The 22,568-nt window shown below is 42.2% G+C and overlaps 1 protein-coding gene across 3 annotated transcripts in view; it reads left to right on the forward strand.

The window, feature by feature from the left end:
- Nucleotides 1-22,568, forward strand: part of SULF2 (sulfatase 2) — a 162,403-nt gene that overhangs the window by 101,854 nt on the left and 37,981 nt on the right. For all 3 annotated transcript variants that reach the window (XM_089513881.1, XM_089513882.1, XM_089513883.1), the window contains exons 8-10: nt 2,100-2,228; nt 4,162-4,218; nt 6,290-6,419. In XM_089513881.1, the coding sequence (XP_089370007.1) occupies nt 2,100-2,228; nt 4,162-4,218; nt 6,290-6,419 (316 nt within the window). The remainder of the gene's footprint in view (nt 1-2,099; nt 2,229-4,161; nt 4,219-6,289; nt 6,420-22,568) is intronic.

Raw genomic sequence — 22,568 nt, forward strand, 5'->3', positions numbered from 1 at the left:
CTTTAGAGTCCATTGTGCCATGCTGCTCTCATCCTCTCTGCAGAGTAGCTTTTCAGAAGGAATAGGGAGAAAAGAGAAATTCTGACAATTGCCTTATTACCATGTGCAAGTGTAATTCTCCTAAGGATTATTCTGAATTCTACCCTAAAGAACATACCCTTGGCCTTGAGACCTATGTCTTTCTTCAGATCCTTTTCTGATCTGAGTCACAGTGGAATTTTATATCAGCAGTGAATTATGTCATGGAGGAACCTTCATCTCAGAGCCTTTTGACAGTAGAAACCCATTGCTATGATGGTCACATAAATCAGTCTTAAAAGACTCAATAAATCAGAGTTCCTCCCTTTAGAGAACTGGCCTAAGGAACAGTTGCACACACTTAAAGAGGTGATGGATCAAGTGTGAAATTGATGCAAATCCACTACAATATCTGCTTTGCTAATATCAGCTGCATCTTCCATTTTTCACAGAAATTAATAGCTGACTGTCCCCACTTATCAGTCTTGATTCAAAAGCAATTGCTGTAGTGAGGTCTCATTACCATAGGTTCATTACTTTTACCCTGATATGCTATGCTGCGTTAACTGGTAATTAAAATTAAGCTGCACTTGTCAAGCAAAGAACAAATGTGTTATCATCAGTTCTTGTCATTGTTTATTTGCTTTCAAATCCAGTAATTCACAAACGGTCTCATTCAGTGTTACAAATTAGAGTGCTGTTGCTGTTCTGTGTTTCTAAAATGGAACTTTTTGTGAAAACAAAAAGCTACCCAGATGGCACTATCTTTGAACTGAAATTTCTCTCTGTAAATTACAAGTGTATGTTTGTCCTCAAAAAGAGATGTAATCTTTTTCAAGGCTTTGTTTCTTTATTTTTTCCTCCTTCTAGTTGTATTGTTTTAGTGAATATCTTAGTTAGAACAAGTGTTGTTTACCAATTAAAAGTCTGAGCTGTTAATCAGATTGGAATCTTGCTTCTTCCATGCTTTCATCGAGGTGGCATTCAATAATGCACTGTAGTCTAGTTTTCTCATCCTTAGACACCAACTCCCTCCTCCAGCCTTTTCATTATGTAGATACATAATCACAGTTTACCTTATTGGGAAAGAAGGGTTGTAAGGATTATAAAAGAGTGAATGGGAACACCAAACTGGTGTCTACACCAGCCACTTAATCTGAGGCAAGTCTGGAGCTTTATATCCTGGGCCAACCCTGGATGACCACATTGGTGACCACACACACCAGCCTAAATCCAGTGAGATGCCTTGTCATTGTGCATGTTGGCCAGCCAGACCAACACCGCATCAGCCTTGTGGGCCTGCCCCATGTTTTCTGAACTGGAGTCATTATTTTCTTGCAGGTAGGACCTCTGTGTAAAGCCTGCCTGGTGCGCTGCCACTTCTGCTGAGGACAGAAATGGATGTCAAGGCATGTTTTCATTAAGGAATCCAGGCATCCATTTATGTTCTTAGCAAAAGTGGTGGCACACCAGGCAGGCTTTTACACAGCAAGATAGTGGCAGTGGCTCTGAAAACAGGCCATCCCCTTTCCCTGTGCTGCTTACCAGGATTTTCCCTGACTTTGCTTAGTCATTTTTCATCCATCCCAAACCAGGAGACTTACGCCTCTTAGGAACACAATTCTCCCCTAAAACAAATCATGCCAGCCCACACCCCTAGCAGAAAATCAATTTTTGGTTGTTTTTTTTTTTAAGGAGTTGTTTTTCTCCACCTATACTAGAAATTAACTTCCATTCACTTCTGCTTTCATATGAAATAACTGATCTGGTCCCCTGAGAGTTCAAGGACTAGGAAAATGGCCCTAGGCAACTACTCCTCTCCCCATTGGAACCATGATATATTGGTGCATCTACACCCAGAAATATTGCTTGCTCCTGGTATTTTCCCTGCTTAAGCAGTAGGATCTACCAAAGAGACTGTCCTCTATGTTCCAACACTGAGCAACAAAGCATGAGAAGACACAAGTCTTATACGTATTTTAGGTTAGGCCCCAATATGATCCTACAAACTCTATTGTGGACTAGGTTGGGATTACTGTGACAGATATTTTATAAAGACTGTGTTTATTTTTCCTCCCCAGGAATCCACACATTGTATTGAACATAGATCTTGCTCCTACAATTCTAGATATTGCTGGTCTGGATATACCCCCTGACATGGATGGGAAATCCATTCTAAAATTACTGGATTCCGAAAGACCAGTCAATAGGTAAGGTGGGAAATGTACTGAACAGAAACTCTATATTTTCTTCAGCTTGCAGTGTGTTTTAAGTGAATACAGACCAAACTAAACTGTTAGAATGGTCACAACAGCTAAATAATTTGAAGCCCTTGGAGCATATTTGATCTCTTTTTTAGTCTGTTTAGAAGAATACCTCTAAGCAGAACATGTTTGTTAGCCAGTTACTGTGTATTTGACTCTGTATCAATCTTGCAATTGAGGTTTGGGAAATCAAGAGATTTTCATCATTTTCAAATCAAACGTTTATCTTGTGCTATTCTTAGCAGAGGTTGAAAAAAGGTAGATCTATTAGGAAATGTATGGGTGATTTGCAGTAGATTATCAAGGATTTCTGATTCTGCTTTGGTTCCCCACCCCACCCCAAAAAACACCTCACCAAGAAGAATTAAACAACTGAAATTAAGAAAACATGGTAACTGGAAGTGGATTTTTGTGTGGAATGATGATGGGCTCTGTACCATTCTGAACAATCTGTTGGGCTTTAAATTCTGTAATCCCAAGTGTTTGTCATTTGGAGTAGACTCTTGTTGGTGGATCTTGGCAGTTTTACCTACTAATAAACAAAGTCTGCTGGCCTTTTCTTTATAATGACACATATAAAAAGCTATCTGTGTTGGAAAGAAAGGACAACCATACGTAAAAATAAATCGATCCTATTGCCTTCGTGCATGTACACATTTTTTATTGTCTCTACACTGAGATAATAAACTGACAGAAGTGAGGAAGGCCTGAGAAACTTGGAGGTAAGGCAACACTTCTTGGGGGAGAAAGATTCCAGGTAATAAGGATCACTCTCTTAGTTATTGCAATGAAATGTGATTTTTCCATTTCTTTGGAGGAACTAACCAATTTCAGCTTATTGACGTTGTGCTACTTTTGAAATTTAAAATTCTGTAATGCTAGTAATCTTTTAAACATTTATTTAGGTCATGCTAACCAGTTTTCCTTCTACTGGCGAATTCTGGTATTTCCTACATTATTGAACAAATAAGCAGTTTGGGAATAGATATTGGCCATAAATCAGGATGTGAAACATGGGCCTGTTACAGACAGCCAAAATAAAGCTGCTTCGAGTCACAGTGGAGGTGTGGTGTTTCAATTATGCATGCGTCCTAAGAGTCCAGAAGTTGCACCAAAGCCACACTCCAGTCCTTAGGGCTGGAACGTGGCTTTGGTGCGACTTCTGGACTCTTAGGACACGTGCATCATTGAAACACCATACCACCACTGTGTCTCGAAGCAGCTTTATTTTGGCTGTCTGTAACAGGCCATGATGAGCAAAGTGGACATTATATATGCACTGATTTAACTATGGCTAAGATACTTCAGTCCATCCTCTTTCTTTGTGGTTACCTCTTTGTGATTTCTTCCTGTCCTTTCTCTCCAAAGGCAAAGATTTTAGCTCAGCAAACTAATGTTTGGAATCCGAACCAGAGTTGAAACAACAACCCAGCACTGATTGTAGTGAAGCAGTATGTCCGGAAAAGGCTTGCAAGCCAGTGATATCTATGTGTTCCATTCTAATCTGTATGCACCTTTTAGATGTTGCTCGGAAGAGAGATGAAAATACTTCCCATATCATCTCATGACAGAGGGCCAAATTAGACAATACTCTTGGCCTGTTTTTAGAAAAGGTGCTCCCTCAAATGAACAAAAATGTCTTTCTTAGCATGTGGTTTTCCTCCTATATATCTCTCTTATATGTTATGGTATATGTTGTGATTGGTCATTGGAAAATAAACACGGACTTAATTTGCTTGTCTGCTGAGGAAATCTTGATGTCATTCTCATTAGGGTGTGTTTGAGGCTGACCATACTAGGTGCTTCCTATGGGATGAGGCAAATCCTTTTAGCCTGCAGGAACTTCCTTCAGCTTTTCATGTTAAGTTTATATTTCCAGGTTCCATTTGAAAAAGAAGGTGAAGGTCTGGAGGGACTCATTCTTGGTGGAGAGAGGGTAAGTAGTTTCCTTCTTTTTTAAAAAATCAATTCCTGATTTCTTAAAAAAATATCCCAGAATCAATGTATCCAAAGCCAGGCACACAATTTAAATGAAATATTTTTTCTTAGCAGTAATACACCAGCAGGGACAGGTGGCCTAGCGGTAAAGACACTGACTCTGATGATTGCAAGGTCAGCAGATTGAGACCCATTTATTCATGAAATAAGCATACTGTAAGAATTTAAGAAGTGTCCTATTGAATCAAACCAAAAGTCACTTTAGTTAAGTGTCATTCTTCTCCTGAAATGGGAAAGGTTACTTTGTGGATTTCAACTCAAAACTTCACTGGCTGGGGTATTATGGGAATTGTTATCCACAAAAATAACTTTCCTGAACTCCATGTCTATCCATGGTAACCAATCAATTACCACAGAGAAGAGGAAAAGTAGAATGTTAGGCCCTACAGCCTCCCCTAGTTTTGTCCCTCAACAGTTCTTGTTCAAAAGTATAGTTCCTCAAAATTTAAAGGCTTCCATTTGCCTTTCAAGGTTAATACTTTTTTTTTTAGAAGTGTAACTTTTAAAAAGGGGGCTTTCTCCAACTCTTCCTTTCACCTATTTTAAGAAACGGTTAAACTCCATCATTCACAAGACAGTTTTCGGTGTGTCTTTCTTGGTTCCATGGGAGTGGAGAAAAAAGTTGTAATCTTGAGATGCTTTAGAATCTTTCCATTTCTTTGTTTCTTTGACCAAATATGTATTCTTTATGGCTAGAATATGCCTCATATATGTGTGATTAAGGTTCAAAACACACTGCAGAAATAATCCAGTTTGAGACTGCTTTAACTGCCCTGGCCGAATGCTAAGCAATTCTTGGAACTGTAGTTTTGTGAGACATTTAGCCTTCTCTAGTTTTTTGTGGGGTTTTCAGGCTATATGGCCATGTTCTAGAAGAGTTTCTTCCTGACGTGGCCACATAGCCCGAAAAACCCACAAAAAACTATGGATGCTGGCCATGAAAGCCTTCAACTTCACTTTAGCATTCTCTGTTAGAGAGCTCTGGTGCCACAATAAACTACCATTCCCAGGATTCCTTAGCACTGAGCCAGGGCAGGTTTCAAACTGGATTATTTCTGCAGTGCATTTTGAACAGATTTGTTAAAATCTCAGAAGCTAGAAAATTAGCTCAATATCATGTCCCATCTTTGGCTGTGACAAATTTATACCAGTATAAATTGTCCAAAAGAGCTGTTTAAAAGCAGTGCCACACACATACACAAGGACTAAATTAAGTAATCTAAGAGAAATTGGACAGAAAAGCTCAGGTTGAATAATTAACCAGCTTTACTTTATATTAGTACACAATTTGGTTTATTAAAATGCAGAATTCAAATTGGAGCTTTTTGTCAGTTGTTTTCTTTGTCATATTTCTGGTATTGCCAGAGTTAATTAGTTAGTTCCCACAATTACCCAATTAATGATATAACCAAGTTGTATGATGCCTACCTTCTGTACTTGCACCAAACCTTTTGTCACATTTTGCTTCACTTCTTAATTCTTTAATGACCTAACATTCTTGTATACTTCCTTTATGCATGCTACTTGATTTCCAAGAAGTACTTTTTTCTTTTTCATTAAAAAAGGAGAGGTTAAGCTAGACAATGTTTTATGCAGCATGGAAAAAAAAACAGATAAATGAGAGAGAGTAGGGAATCCCAGGGAGTAGGTTTTGAAACCAACAGTAAAGCACCCAATGTCACAAAGTAGACTTTTAAAAATATTTTACTGGTAAACAAAATCACCATTCTTGTACCTTTTTAATTAGAAACCTGCTTCTGTGTAAGAAAGCTAGGAAGTGAAGTTCAAACAATATGGTTTAATGGAATGTATGGAGATTAGAAAAGTTACTGTTTTTGGACTAAAACTGCCAGGAGTTACCAGCTAGCACAGGTTGGCCTGTTTCATGTCATATAGGCCCTGAAATAATGTTTCCAATATCTGGAAATGTAGCACAGATGGTGGTCCACAACACTTAGCGTGTGTATTTATGTTATAATAGGACTATGTACATGTTCTCCCCCTTTCAGTAAACTGTTACACAAAAGAGAAAATGAGAAAATGGATGCTCAAGAGGAAAATTTTCTTCCCAAATACCAACGGGTGAAAGATCTTTGCCAGCGAGCTGAATATCAGACTGCTTGTGAACAGCTTGGGCAGGTGAGAGAATCATACACTTACCAAGTACTGTATTTTTTGGCGTATAAGACTACTTTTTAACCCAGGAAAATCTTCTCAAAAGTCAGGGGTCATCTTATATGCCAGGTGTCGTCTTATTGGGCGGGTGCTGAAACCTCTGAGCTGAACTGGAGAATCTGTGGTTACCACATATGATGGGGTGAGCTCAAAAACGGCCGCGGCCACATCTTCGCCATATGCACCAACCGTATGAAAGCAGCAAGGGTGGCGCTGTACAAGTACAGTAGAAGAAAATCCACTCATCAGGATTCGTGGAAAGAAGTGACTTAACACAATCCTGATGACGAGGTGAGGGGGTGCCTCACTGGGAAGGTGTAAGTGAAGGGCAGAGCAAGCTGCAGGTGTCCAGGATGCCCGGGGTATGGGAAAAAAAGCCATGTTTGTGCTACCGCTCTGATAGTCTTAGAGACAGGGAGGGCTGGGCAGGCAGGGAGAGCTGACCAATCCAAGCAGGCTTTGTATACAACAAGTTTTCCTGCTAAGTACCTGCATGTCATAAGTATTTGAATTAAAATTACCATATTGAAATCAAATCTGATGTTTTTTAATTTTTATTTGGTGTACTTTGGAAGAGGGGTAGTCTTATATGGCGAGTATATCCCAAACTCTATATTTTAACTCGAAAAGTTGGGGGGGTCGTCATATACGCCCAGTCGTCTTATACGCTGGAAAATACGGTATTTGTGACTGTAGCTGCTTTATGAGGCTGAACTAGTATCAAAAAGCTTAGAAAATCCCTTCACTTTGTTATCTATCTTACAATGGGTGGGCAGACTGATATTTAAGAGTTCAACTTATCTTCCGCTCTTCCAGCAGTCACAGCAAGTGTACTGTAGCAGCAAATGGGCAACCTTTCCCTGGAATTTTTTTGTCAAACAATAGGAAATGTTTTAGAGCAAGATTTTTCTTTTCTTAGTTTCATTTTCTTCTCAAGCTTATCTGATTTATCTTCTATATTCATTTCTGTAAAATTCATACCTACTTTAAAAGGAACCTGTCGGCACATACTGTTTTTAAAATCCTTAGATAAACTATACAAGCTCCTAATACTACTTGGCCATTGCTGGCTGGGGCTGAAGGAAGTTATCGCCCAAAACATATCATGGGGCTACGAAGTGGTAGAAGAAAGTGCCAGGGGAATGGTATATTTTGTTTCAGTAGCCTAGTAGTTATAAGAGGGCATGGTTTCTCCATCCTTTTCCATGTGGCTTGGAGGCAGTCTTGCCTTATAGAGGGTCAAGGATACAGGGTAGAGGATACAGGTAGTTCCAAATAGATAGCTCTAACTACCATCAAAAGGCATTCTATGGCTGTTCCGTGCTTTTTTTTCCTTAATGGATTTTTTCTGATAAAAAATACAGTAGATGGAAATGTGAACATTACAAATGGAAGACTTCCCTTGTCTGCATCACTGTCAAACTCGGTGAATGAGGCAGGCCAGCTGCACAATAAAAGCATCTCTAGTCAGAAGGTGGTGGCAGTTTTATGTTGTCCATAATGCCCAGTTTTGCTCTCACTCTTTTATTTCTGGAGCAGGGGCAAAGAGTTTATGGCATTTTCCCTCCTTCATATATTCACAGTATAAAGTGTCTCACTACTTCTTCTAATTTATCCCCTCTTTTGCTAATTTTTACAGCCTACTCAAGGTCAGCCTTCTATTCCTTGTCTCTTCTGTTCCCTTCTAGAGATAATAAAATGTATCAGCACTGTCCATGGAAGGTGAATAGCTAGTCATTACTCTAGCAGCATTACCACTTGCTGGCAGAGAAGAAATGATAAAAGTGCTGTCATTGAAAATGTTTGTTGTCAAGGAACAGAAAAATTGTTTGGGCATTTCACCATGAGTTGGTTTGGGCATTCGAGCATAGGATGAAGCTGAGCAACAAAGACAGCAAGAAAAAAACTTACAGCAATCAACTTGATTAGAGTTTCAGGACAGATTTCCAAACAGGAGCAGCCTAGAGTATTCTGGCACCAGATCTGCTCCAACGCCCTCTTGTTATATGGGCACTCCCATTGTGATGCCAGGTGACTGTTTACATGCACGTTTTGCTCTGCTACCCAGCATGCCTACTGCCATTGTGCACTGTTTGTTCTGAGGGCAGAATGAGGCACCCAGCATCGGTCACATGGCTGGGCGCCTCGTTCTGACTTCAGAATGAATGACCGTCACCACAGAGGCCATGCCAGGGAGCCCAGTGGGACATGTTGTAAACAGCCATCTGGTGTCACAATGAAAAGCTCCAGATCTTCTGGGAAGATCTGGACCAAAAGATGAGTTATTTTAATATGTTATAAGGGGGATTTTTATACCTTGGTTTTGGTGCTACACTGGCCAGATTTCACAGACTTTACATGAGAATCAGGGTTTGGACCATGTGTCCTTCAGACTCCCTGCCAAGAGGAGGGGGGGGGAATGAAGAGTGCAATTTTGTCACCCCTCAATCATCACTTCAAGCTGAACAAGCACAGCTCCTTCAATCTTTCCACATACTGTATGTTTTGTTCTCCATATCTGTTATCTTGTTGCCCTTTTGTGAACCTTTTCAAATGGTCTATATCTGTGTTAAAATGAGGTGCTCTGAACTGAATGCAGTACTCCAGATTAGGCCTGACCAGCACAGTATATAGTGGGAATATTACTTCCCTCGACTTGGAGATTCTGCTTCATTTAACACAGGCTAAAATAGCATTGACCTTCTTTGCTGCAACATCACAGTGCTAGCTCATGTTTAACTTACAATCAACATTAATCCCTAGGTCCTTTTGCATGTAGTACTGCAGAGCTATGTATTCCCCAATCTATCCCTGTGCATTTGGTTTTTGTAGCCTAAATATCAAATTTTGCACTTGTCTCCAATAGAGGAGGGATGCAAAAACTAAGTATTTACATATAATAAATAAAAAATGCAGACTTTGCAGACTTTGTGTTTCCTGCTCTCTAGTCCTTCATAGCTTTGCCCCTTCACGACAGTATAATAGTCTATCATATGCGTTATAAATCTTTTCTACCTTATCAAATTTGCAGATGGAACAATTTCATTTTATTAATTTCTGCCCAATTTTCTAGTTTAGGCCCTTCTGAATTCTGTTCCTATATTTCTATATGTGTAACCACCCCTCCTACTTTTGTTCCATCTGCAAATTTGATAAGGTAGAAAAGACTTATAATGTATATGATAGACTATTATACTGTCGTGAAGGGGCAAAGCTATGAAGGACTAGAGAGCAGGAAACACAAAGTCTGCAAAGTCTGCATTTTTTATTTATTATATGTAAATACTTAGTTTTTGCATCCCTCCTCTCAAAGAAGCTCATAGCCACCCATATGAAATTCCTGCAAGGGGGCTACATCTTTCACCTACCGGTAGTTGCAAATAGAGGGTTATATCAATTATCTAATCTTTTCTTTTCTTTTTTCACCCTCTAGTCCTGATCCATATCAGACAAGGAGGAGAGAATTGATTGTGTCTTCCTCCTCCTCAGGCCCCCTCTTAAGTTGATATGGTGGTTAAAAAGCACAGGAGGTGGGGGATTAAAAACCTGCAGCTGGGATGGGATTTCCAAGAAGGAAACAGGATTAAATATGTGCAGCAGTAGTGATCCATATCATCAGCTTACACACTTACATTACAGCAAACAAATTTAAGAGAGGGAACTGCACATCGCCCAATTAACATTGATGGGGCATCTTGATTGGCCCAGCCCTTTTGTAGATCCAGCATGGGTCTGGAATTCAACAAGTCCTTCTTTTCTTCCCCTCAGCCCACCTCATCCCCTTGTGCCTCTTAAAAACTGGCACTAAAGAATTTACTAGCCTTCTGGAATTGGTTTTGTGGGTACACAGAGGAAGTGGGGCTACCATCATTTACAGTTCTGTTGATGAATGTTCTGGTCTCACTTCCCCCCTCATTTTTTACCTTTGACATTCTGTAAAATTTATGGAAATTTACTAAGTTTAATGTGTAAGTTTCTGAGTGTTCTCATACACACGCATCTTAGCCAGCTAATCAAGCATTTGAAATTCGTATAAGTTATGTGACTGGTAATAATTCCCAATAAGATGAGTCTTCCCTCTGCCCAAACACTGAATGATCTTTCTCCCTGTAATTTTCTGAACTATGTTGGACAAAGTTATGGAAGACTACTGCTTTGTGCCTCTTAACTGGGCATGAAACATACTGAGGTACAAACAGAAGTCAGAACTGAAGTCAAAGAGTCATCTCTGAAGGTAAAATAGCTTTGTGAGATCATTGTTATGTAATTGTAGCCTGTCTCACAACTAAATTTAGGTAACATTCAAGGAAGCATTTAAGGTTGGGGTGGGCAATTTTTGGCCTTCCAGATATTTTTTACTTCAGTTCTCATAAATCCCTTATCACCAACTAGGCTGAATGTGGTTGGTGGGAGTTAAAAGTCCAAAACGTACAGAGGATTAAATCTACCCCACTCCTAGTTTAAGGAATCTCACATATGGAATTTTCAAGGGAAAGTATTGAATCCTATCTACAAGAGTGTCCTCATTAGAATAACTAATTAAAGACTGAATTCTAAAGTTTTAGGATTCTGTTATAAGTTGTTTGTGATTGTTCCTGCAATTCTGACTGAATCTCTTGTTTGAAGCTGTTCTTTAATTTGCCCTTGAAAAATCCCTGATGCTCTCACCATGTGCCTTTCTGAGAATTGCCTGAAGCTGTCAATGGATTCAGACAACTACTTTTCCAACACAAAGTGTTTTTTTTACAAGTCCTTGAACATGTTCTGAGAAATCCAAAGAGAGCACTTCTTTAAAAGTTTAGCAAATAAAGTCAAAATTTCCCTTGAGGATGAGTGGCTCACTCAAAACACTATTTCTTGATCTGCCCTCCTCAAATGCATTATTAATTGTACTATGGAGGTTTACTTTTCAATTTTTTTACAAAAAAACAAAAACAAAAAAAGACTTGTAACATTGATGTACTATGGCGTTAGTGCATATATCCTCTATATTTTGGTGCAGGAAGTATTATCCTTAGCTGGTAAACATACAAAAATGAATATCCAGACATGCACACACACAAAATATAGGCTGAGAACCTGCCCTATGCAGGTGGAGCATAAAGGTCCACCAATAATAATAATAATAATAATAATAATAATAATAATAATTATTATCCTTTATTTATGAAGCGCTGTAAATTTACACAGCGCTGTACATGCAATCTTTTAGTTAGACAGTTCCCTGCCCTCGGGCTTACAATCTAAAAAGACATGACACAGAAGGAGAAGGGAGTGGTGGCGGGAAAGGGTAAGAGGTCCAGCAGTTCCTCTCTACCTCCGAGGCCTGGACCAAGGCAGATGGACTGGAGGGAGGGCTTGGCTTCATAATGGAAGGTTACTCTTCATCCAGGGAAAATACATACTCTCAAGTTGGATAATACATATACAATACATAGCAATACAGGAAATGGTTCGATAAAAAGGCAACAAAAGAACATCAGATAGTAAGCGACAATTATGCAATGCCTGGGAAGGCTTCTCTGAACAGGATGGTTTTCAACTCCGTTTTGAAGCTAGTTAAAGAAGTGATGGCTCTTGCTTGTGGGGGAAGAAGGTTCCAGGAGTGAGGGGCAGCAAGTGAAAAGGGGCGAATCCGGGATGGGGCAGAGGAAATCCTGGGCTGAGACAGGAACCCTTGACTACCAGAACGGAGGGCCCTGGTTGGAAGGTGAGGAGAAAGAAGGTCTGATAAGTAAGGAGGGGCCAGTCCATGGAGGGCTTTAAATGTCGACAGCAGGAGCTTATACTGAATGCGGAAAGGGAGGGGGAGCCAGTGAAGGGATGCCAACACATGAGAGATATGGTCAGAGCGGTGGGTGGAAGTGATAATGCGTGCAGCTGAATGCTGGACAGAGATTAAAGGACGGAGGTGAGAAAGAGGAAGCCCAGCCAAGAGGACGTTACAGTAATCCAGTCGTGAGATCACTAGGGCATGGACCAGGATCTTGGCAGTAGAGGCGGAGAGATATGGTCGGATTTTGGCAATATTGTACAAAAAGAATCTACAAGCCTTGGCTGTGGTCTGGATCTGAGGGATACACGACAGAGAAGAATCAAAGATAAAACCAAGACTGTGGGCTTGCTGGACTGGTTGAATAGAAATGTTGTCCACAGAGACAGAAAAGGAGTGTTGAAGGGTGGGCTTAGGAGGAAAGACAAGAAGCTCCGTCTTGGACATGTTGAGCTTCAAACGCCGATGGCACATCCACTGCGAGACAGCTGTAAGGCAAGACGAGACTTGCTGTTCAAGCCTTGGAGAAAGGTCAGGGGCAGAAAGATACAGCTGGGTGTCATCAGCATACAGATGGTAGGAAAAACCAAAAGAGCTGATGAGTTTTCCTAAGGACAGTGTGTAGAGAGAAAACAGAAGGGGACCCAGAACAGAGCCCTGGGGAACTCCAACAGATAAGGGAACAAGAGAAGAAGTCTGACCCCCTGCAACTACTGCAAAAGATCGGCCAGACAAGTAAGATCTAAACCAGTCGAGAACAGAGTCTGACCCAAGGTCAGAGAGTATGTCAATTAGGAGACAGTGATCAACGGTGTCGAAGGCTGCAGACAAATCGAGAAGGATGAGAACAGAGTAAAGGCCATTAGCCTTGGCCTGTAAAAGGTCATTCGAGATCTTAGTGAGAGCTGAGCAAGCAAGCCTCTGCTTCATCCCCCACTCCATGGGTGTGCAATCTGCCTTTGTGTTGTTGCTGTGCACCCTACAGTTAATGGTCACAGGGGACAACCAGGCATTTCTGCCGTGGGACACACAAAGCAGGGTCTGGGAGGGGTCCTTCCAAGATCTGCAAGGAGGAATGTAGCTGGGTGTTGCTTGGCAAACCATTCTCACTTCCAGGAACTACAAGCTGAGGGGGAACCTTACAGCAGAAAGGCCAGTTGCACACCCATGGGGGTGTTGCATGCAGGAGCTGCTGGATATACAAACAAACAAACAAGCTTCATTTATATACCGCTTCATACCGCCTAAGCAGTGTCTAAGCAGTTTACAACTGTAAGCTAATTTGCCCCCAACAGTCTGGGTACTCATTTTAGCTACCTCGGAAGGATGCAAGCCTGAGTCGAGCTTGAGCCCTTTTGATGGTCTTGAACTCGCAACCTTGTGGTTTTGAGTGAGTGGCTGCAGTACAGGCATTTAACCACTGCGCCACCAGATATGTCCTTCTGCTACAACTCTAAAAATATACATACAGGTAACATGCCTTTTTATGTCACCAACAGAATTCCAGCCACAGAAACAAAAAAAAAAGTGAATTGTAAGGCATCTAGACATGGAATGCAGGATGAAAATTCTGACAACTCACTATCTCTGGTTTTTTTACATTGATTTAATATAATTGGAGCATGTACCTATTGTTTTATCACAGCTGTTGTTGTGAATATACTTTGTGTATATCTTTGTATTCACTTGCATTTTGTATGCGGTCACACATTTCACCTTTTGGATTTGGAGGACTTCCAGATCAGTGATTAATAAGGTTTGTGTGTATGTGTCCCTAACAAAACATAATAGTTAAAGTATCTGGTATTTCATGAAGACTTAGGTCTTTCATATTTGGCAGCATGATGTCTGCTCATTCTGTTATGATAAGGACTTGCTCATGTTATGTTGTGGCTTGACCTGGGACGTGCTGGGTAACAGTGTACGCACTCACACATATAGTTTCCTTTAATATACAGTCGGCCCTTCTTATACACGGATTTTTTATACACGGATTTAAGCATACACGGTTTGAAAATGTTCCAAAAAAGTATAGATTTACCTTGATGTTCCATTTTTTATTAGGGACACCATTTTGCTATGTCATTATACTTAATGGGACTTGAGCATACACGGATTTTGTTATACACGGGGGATCTTGGAACCAAACCCCAGCGTATAACAAGGATCCACTGTAATCTGCTGAAGTGACTATGGGATTCAGCTGTTCTTTTAAAAAAAAACACAAGGTTCAGAACAATCTTAACAAAGGCGCGTTACAGACGCGCATAAAGTACGTACCATGTACATCAGGGGTAGGCAACCTTTTTGAGCCGGGGGCCGGGTTGCTGTCCCTCAGACAACTGGGGGGCCAAAGCCGGGGGTGGAGCTTCCACCCTCCGGGGCGGAGCCGCATGCCAGGGCGGAGCTTCCACCGAAGCCCCACGGGGAGGAGGAGGCGTGTGCCCACCCTCTCCTCCTCGGTCCCTTCCTTTGGCCCAACAGGCTCCAAGGGGCCCTTTCGGCCGAAGGGGAGGGAGGCCGAAGGGAAGGGCTTGGGCACCCGTCCCAGGCCCTTCCCTTTGGCTCTTCCCTTTGGCCGAAAGAGCTCCAAGGGCCGTGGAGGAGCCCAGGAGGCGGCAGGCCGCTTCCGCAGGCCCCTTCTCGGCCCTTGCGGCCCCAGGCCTCCCTGGGGGTAGGGTTGCGATAAGTCAGGACCTCCAAACTGGGACAAATGTAGGACAAACGTAGGACAACATTTTCAAATGTAGGACACATTTTTTAAAAATGGGGGACACGCGAAAAAAATGATGATTTTTTAAAAATGTTAATATAAATGCATGTTTCTTAGGCATGATCAAAATGGAGGACATTTGGGCATTATTTCTAGACAGATGGCAGAAATATACTTCCCTTTCTGGCCACCCCCCTCCCCCCATTCCAAACAGCACATTTGGGCATTTGACATGGCTTTACTTAACATAGCCTCTTGCATATTTCAGAGGCTTATTCCATAACCAAACCCCTTGGGTTTAACACAGCATGGTTTAACATGGCTATGCATATTGAACATGTCAAGGTGGTTTCACAGTTCTTGCACCAAATGTACTTCTCAGAAGTGTGTACTTGGTCAAGGGACTTTGGTTTTTCTTCACTGCGCATGAGTTTGTAAAGATCACAGCAATTTACATTGGCCTTGCCTCAGAGGCTTGCTGATATCAATATCACCATTAAAGAACCAAAAACACACAGAAAAGGCACTTTGGAAAGTCACACTCTCTTGGCTTCAGAAACAGTGCGTGCATGCCTCTCAAGCTGACTCATATCATTATCATCATCATCATCATCATCATCATCATCATCATCATCATAAGTTTTATTTATAAACCGCTATTCCGCGTTGATCATAGCGGTGTACAGATAAGAATTGCAATGACAAATACAAAATACAGGGTAAAAATTGCAATACATAAATAAAACTTCAGTAAAAACATTTCAAAATTACAAATTAAAAATATACATCAGATCCAGGCCAGCTAAATGCGCTCGGTAATACTGTACATATAGGGGGGAGTCGCATAGTATCAAGGGACATCGGGGAAGGCTTGCCGAAACAGGAAGGTCTTAAGTCTCTTTTTGGAGAGATCCAGGGAGGTGGCGGAGCGGAGTTCCTCGTGAAGGGTGTTCCAGATCCCTGGGGCCAAGATGGAAAAGGCCCTTTGTGAAGTTGACACATATCTCGTTGTCGGGATCCTCAACAAATTCTTCCCAGATGACCTGAGTGTGCGGGGCAGACTATATGGGGAGAGGCGGTCCTCCAAGTACCCTGGGTCCAAGCCATTTAGGGCTTTATAGGTTATAACCAACACCTTGTATTGTGCCCAGAATACTACATCATCATCATCATCATCATCATCATCATCATCATCATCATCACACTATCACTGTCAAAACAAGGGAGACTTGTTAGCATTAAAGGCACCCAAAACACACTTTGGAAGGTGACACTCTCTCGGCTTCTGAAACAGTGCCTGCATGCCTCTCAAGCTGACTCATATCATCATCATCATCACACCATCATTGTCAAAGCAAGGGAGACTTGTTAGCATTAAAAGCACCCAAAACACACTTTGGAAGGTGACACTCTCTCGGCTTCTGAAACAGTGCCTGCATGCCTCTCAAGCTGACTCATATCATCATCATCATCATCATCATCATCACACTATCATTGTCAAAGCAAGGGAGACTTGTTAGCACTTAAAGCACACAAAATAAAATTTAAAAAAACCTTGAGGCCTCTGGCCACTCACCACTTCCTCCTTGTGCTCCCCCTCCAATTCTTCCTCCTCCTCTTCCTCCTCCTCCCCCCTCCTCCATGCACCGCGCGGCCTGGGGGCGGAGGAGGCAGAGGAGAAGGAAGTGGGCAACGCGGGGCCGCACAGGGAGGCAGGGAGGCCGGCGTGGGGTCACACGGGGAGGCCAGCGCGGGGCTTCCCTCTTTCCCCCCTCTGCCCCAGGCCACGCGGCCCTCCTCTTCCTCCTTCGCGTGGTGGTGGAGGAGGAGGGCAGCGCAGTCAAGCGGTCGTGCAGCCCAGGAGGAGGAGGAGGCAGAGGAGGCGGCGGCAGGACTGGGCTGGGGCCTGTCCTGCCACCGCCGCGGGCCGCATTGTACTAGGGTTGCCCGGGGACGTCTCTTCCAGACACCCCGAAGCCTAGTATGTACACGGTACGTACAAAATGGCAGCGCCCATTTTAGATGGGCACCGACATTAGGACGTCACAAATGCGCTGCCTCCAAACAGGACAGCGGGAAGTGACGTCCTCGCACCGTGTGAGGGCACCTGGGGCGCCCTTTTCGCGGCGCAGGAAGGAGCTCCGAAACGGAGCTCCTTCTAGGATTTGCATTGCTGGCGAAGCCTTTAGACAGCTGTGCCAGCAACGCAAGGCAGAAAGGGGCCGAGCGGCCCCTTTCTCCTCCTCCACGTCAGCATTGGGTGTCCTTGGGGCATGAAGCCCCAAGGACACTCCTTTCTAGGCCGCGGGGAAGTGCCCTTTTGCTGCTTCCCGCAGCCTGGAAAGTGGCAGATCGGGGCCTCAGAGGCTGCCGCTGTGGCAGCTGAGGTCCCGATCCAGTGGGGAAAGGGCCGGATACAGGCCGCCCCAAACGGGCGGCCTGTAATGCGCCAAAGAAAACTTAACAAAGAATCTTAGCAAACAAAATGTAGACGAATACTATATGAATTGATCCCATAGATAATACAGTTTATTGAGTGAGCATCCCTTCCTTGTCCATTCTCACTCAGGATGGCCAAGGGGACAAAACCAGTAGCTCTGTAACTATTTCAATCCTTCATAAGAAGATTGCACCTTTTCTGAGCACATTAAATAGCATATAAATGGCATACCTTTTCTGAGCACATTAAATAGCATATAAATGGCATACCTTCCCATAGTTTTTTTCCTTATTAATTAACTGTAGGTATGCATGTTGATCACAGTACTTTGACAAACAGCACAAATCAGCCATCAATATACACAGAACCGGTCTTCTCTAAATGAGTATATTGGCTATATAGTGAATAGATCCAGTTATAAATCCATTCCCATGATTCTCTTGATGGTCATTGTAGTCGTGTTTTATTAAAGGATAATACCACCAAATATTACCAAGGGTCAAAACAGATCGGTAGTAAGCGCTGGCTTGGGGGCAGTGTGGGGGCATAGTGTTTAGTTAGCGTACACCTTGATGGTGCCCCCAAGCCGGCATCATGCTGCCTGCCTGCCTAGATGGGCAGCATTGCGGTAATCTGGCAGTGCAGTGTTCAGATGCTGCATGCTGCAGGAGCACAGAAAAGCCACCACCATTGTGGAAAGGTCAGCTTTTTTCCGCCCCAAAAGGGAGCTGCATTTTGCCAGTTCTTTTTGGGCTGGAAAAACGCTGGATCGGGGACATGACGTGTGGTTGTCATGGCCCTGATCTGGTGCTCAAAGGGGCGATATCAAGCCTCCCCTTTATGGTCCTCTGTACTGGACCTAAATGTACCACTTACATTTCTACAATGCCAACAAGGTTTAGAGAAAGTTAAAACATTTTAGATATTTTGATGTAAATGTAATACCACCTCTACATACTCTTGTAGAGGTTCTCCTGTGAATGACCATTAATTATATAGTTGACTGGAAATGTGTGCACATGTCTCTGGCATTCTTCAGATATGTCTAACACAAATCCTCTCTCCATGTTTTAACATGCAAAGACCGTGGTTTCAAATGTGTCCAAGATCTTACAATAAATTATTGGAAGGATTCCCTTTTGTGCTTTTCAAATGAAGAATAACTGCTAGACATACCCAGTCCTCTTGTTACTCCTGATCTTCATGTGTATATTTTATCAGTTTGCCCTTTAACAAAGCTGAATAGTTTCCTTCCTCTAAAGACTTTTGAAACCTTGTACTATTGATATATGAAGAAAATGGAATACCTAGAATAATTTCCCCATGCCTTGATAATATGAGAGCCAGCATAGTATTGCGGTCTGAGTGTTGGGCTAGACCTTTGGGAGACCAGGGTTTGAATACACTATCAGCCATGAAAATCCACTGGGTGATCTTGGGCAAGTCACACTCTCTTAACCTCAGAGGAAAGTAATAGCAAACCCCCTTGATAGGAAAACTGCATGATAGGTTCACCTTAGGGCTGCCATAAGTCAGAACTGACTTGAAGGGATACAACAACAACTACCTTAATGACAGTTCCTGTTTACATTCTGATGTAAGTGGGTTTTTTAATCACATGAACTAAACCTTATTGAATCTGATAATTGATATTCCACTCCCATTCATTTGCCCAGCCATGGTGTGCAGCCTTTAAATGACTGAAATTGCAATGAAACCTATGTCTTGTTGGGTTGGGTCATACCATCTTTGCGACGCTCCTGTGATAAGAGATTAGACTTAACTGTAGTAGTTTCTAGCGTCATACTTAGTGACTTTTGATTAAAATTGATGGGACAGTCTGGTAATTTGAGGGAAAAGAATAAAATTATAGGCATTTTCATTTTGACAATTGCAGTAATCTCTAAACAAGAAATTCATAACTTACTCCATTGTTTCATTTCTTGTCTAATCCTCTTGGGAGATAAATAGCAACATGTACATACATTCTTTGAGAAAACTACTCCAAAATATTAGATACATTTAGCTCCACATTTTGATCCTGTTAGTGTTTCAATCCTTTCCACTAATTTCCCTTTTTTATATTAACAGAAAGCATTTCAAAGTATAAGGCGCTTTACACATCGCACAAAAAGGGCACTCTGCCGGCGCCCGTGTTTGCTGCGCGAGGGAGCCGCAGCAGACAAACTGCGCGGCTCCCCTGTGCAGCAAAAAGTGGGTTCTGCTTGCGGCACAGTTGTGACGCCGCAAGGCACCAATGCCGCACTTGCAGTGTCACGTATACGCCGTGACGTGCGGACGCTAAGCATCCATCATGTCAAAATGGCGGCACCCATGTGTATAGGCCGCCGCCATTTTGACGTCCCCAGTACGTACTAGGGGTGAGGCCTGATTGGACGCTGCATCCTCGGCCAACCCCTAGTACGTACTGGGGGCAGAGCCAAGGCCCGTCTGGAATGGGCCTAAGATCTTGAAATACAACTGGAACTAGAGGTTAGGTGATAAACATGGATTATCCAATCCTGTGTTTGCCTTTTTTGTGAAAGGTGAAAAGGGAGCATTATACATAATTAGAAAGTGTTTGTTAAAAAAAAGGCAGTGTTTAATCCTTCTCCTCCTGGTATATATATTTTTTACATTATCCTTTTTCACTTGGCCTAAAACTGGTCTCAGACTCAGGGTAGACATGGGAAAAGGCTTTGTTCAAACACAAATACAGAACTAAGGATTGTGTGTTTGTGTAGAATGTCTAATTCTATCCAATACAATGGAGAAGAAGATTCAGAACCAAGGGAGACAAATAAGTGTCTGAGTGGAAAGGAAGCAACATTATCTATGTTTCTAAAGACAATGAAGCAAACTGCTTTGAACACATTTAAATTTACCTCCCACTAGAGTAATTTAAGATATTACTCTAAGACTAATTAAAACAGACCTGTCCTTTTGTCTGTCTCTGTGTGTGTTTTCTGTGGGTATAGGAAAGAAATGGACAGTTTCCTTTTCAACTCAGTGTTATTGTGTATTATCATCTAGACTAGTCCAAATCCATCGGGAGGAAGCCTTTCCACTGCCTCAGTTCAAACAAACTTGCATTGCACCTTTCCTACCACTGAGAGTTCAGTTGGCAATATTGTCTTTCCTGTCATTGATATTGAAAGAACAAATTGAGTGATGGGTTGTTTGAAGTATTAAAATCTCTGGGAGTTGTTTCCCTCTGCCCCCTTTTCCCAAATAACAGTGCTCTAAGATTACAACTGTGTGTCATCAGGTAACTAAAACAAGCTAGTTGTATCGGGTAATAGAAAATCTATCCAGGAAGGTCACAGCTCTTTATCCCCTATCAGAGCCCCAAGTAATGAGTTTTGAGTTAACATCTGTAATTGCTGCAGTTGTAAGAAAGCTCTGAAGGGCAATAATGCAAAGCCACTTGGTGTGGCAGAAGGATTTGGAAGGAGGTCAGCACTTCTTAATAGAAATACAGAATGTAGTATATGCCTGGGAATGTTGGCAGGGTTATGTGAATGTTAAAAGAATCATACTAAGGAAAAGAACTGACATCATTGTGTGAGAGCATAAAGGAAGACATTTCTTCCCAATGTGTTCTGAAATGGGTGGATTATTGAAACACTAGGCAGACCAAACATTAATATTCACATTTAAATGTGTGTTTTTATGTACAATATGATTTTTAGTTCTTGCTGATTGCTGTTAAGTCAGCTTTGACTTAACAGCAACCCTGTGAATGAGAAACTTTCAAGGAATCCTATTATTCACATCCCTGCCAAGGTCTTACAAACTGCTTTATATAAAACAGTAAATCACAAACAGAATGAGTTATCTTTTCATACAAAGACAATTTTCAGACATTTGATTTAATTTATAGCAAACCACAATATCCATAGCATTCTTTTCATGATCTAAGGGACATAAAGAGTAAGGAGCATTTTAAAAATATATAACTGTTTGTGCCATTGTAAGCAAAATTTGGTCATGCTGACATTCACCTCCCCCTAATATTGTCCACAGTACAAAACAAAGAACTACCATATTGTTTCCAGAAATAAAATGAGTTACTCCAGTACGCTGCTGAAATTTAATATACTGTGTCTTCATAGAAAGTCTCAAAGGTATTTACACTACAGTTAAATATGGTTGCATAGTTGTTATTATTACTGCTACTTTTTTGCATTTTGCACAATTCAAATTCTAGCTGCCATCAGTAGAATAAAGATTATATGCTATTTGAGACCACACTGTTTCCAGATTCTTAGCATAATAGTAGCTAGGTCACTTATGTCATAAATTACATTAATAATACTTGTCATAAAACAGTTTAATTGAGTACGTTAGCAGCAATTTTCTGCTGGACTTTTAAAATTATTTACATTAATGTGCTACATTGGCTGAAGTGTTTAAATGAGTTTTACTGAGTGGAGGGGAAGTTCAAAACCTAACCATGGCGGGTTACACACCGCCATGAAAGTACAGAGTCAGTCTGTACTAGGGTTAGGAAGGTGCGGTGCTTCCGCACCCCCCTAACCCTAGTACGGACTGAGTCCGTACAAAATGGCGGCTCCCCTTCCACATGGGGGCCACCATGATGACGTCACGACCGCGCCGCCTCTATACGGGGCGGCGCGGACGTGACGTCGTTGGTCCGTGCCAGGGCACTTAGTGCGCCCTTTCCGCGGACCAGGAAGGAGCTCCGTTTCGGAGCTCCTTCCTGGTTTGCGGCGCCGCTTTGCGTCGCTGGGCGCAGCCTTCAGACGGCTGCGCCCAGCGAAGCAAGGGAGAAAGGGGCCAAGCGGCCCCTTTCTCCTCCTCCCCACCGCTGCAGGGTGTCCTTGGACACCCCTTTTCAGGCTGCGGGGAAGCGGCGTTTTGCCGCTTTCCCGCAGCCTGAAAAGCGGCAGATCGGGGCCTCAGCGGCTGCCGTTCTGGCAGCTGAGGCCCTGATACACCGGGGAAAGGGGCAGGTACAGCCCGCCCCAAATGGGCGGTCTGTAACCCGCCATTGTTCACAACAAAATTATATACAGCTAGTAACAGTGGCACATTGCTAAAAGAAGAAGAAAGTGTTAGTCTTGAAAGAGGAGTGAAGTTGGTAATGTAGGATTCTGGAGACGGATTAACAATATAAAATCAAAAACAAAGATCCATTTGGCCTAGCATACCAATAGAACCATT

This window comes from Sceloporus occidentalis, unplaced genomic scaffold, assembly GCF_023333645.1.
Source record: "Sceloporus occidentalis isolate IW3139 unplaced genomic scaffold, rSceOcc1.0.p SCAF_3, whole genome shotgun sequence".
Taxonomy (NCBI): Eukaryota; Metazoa; Chordata; class Lepidosauria; order Squamata; family Phrynosomatidae; genus Sceloporus; species Sceloporus occidentalis.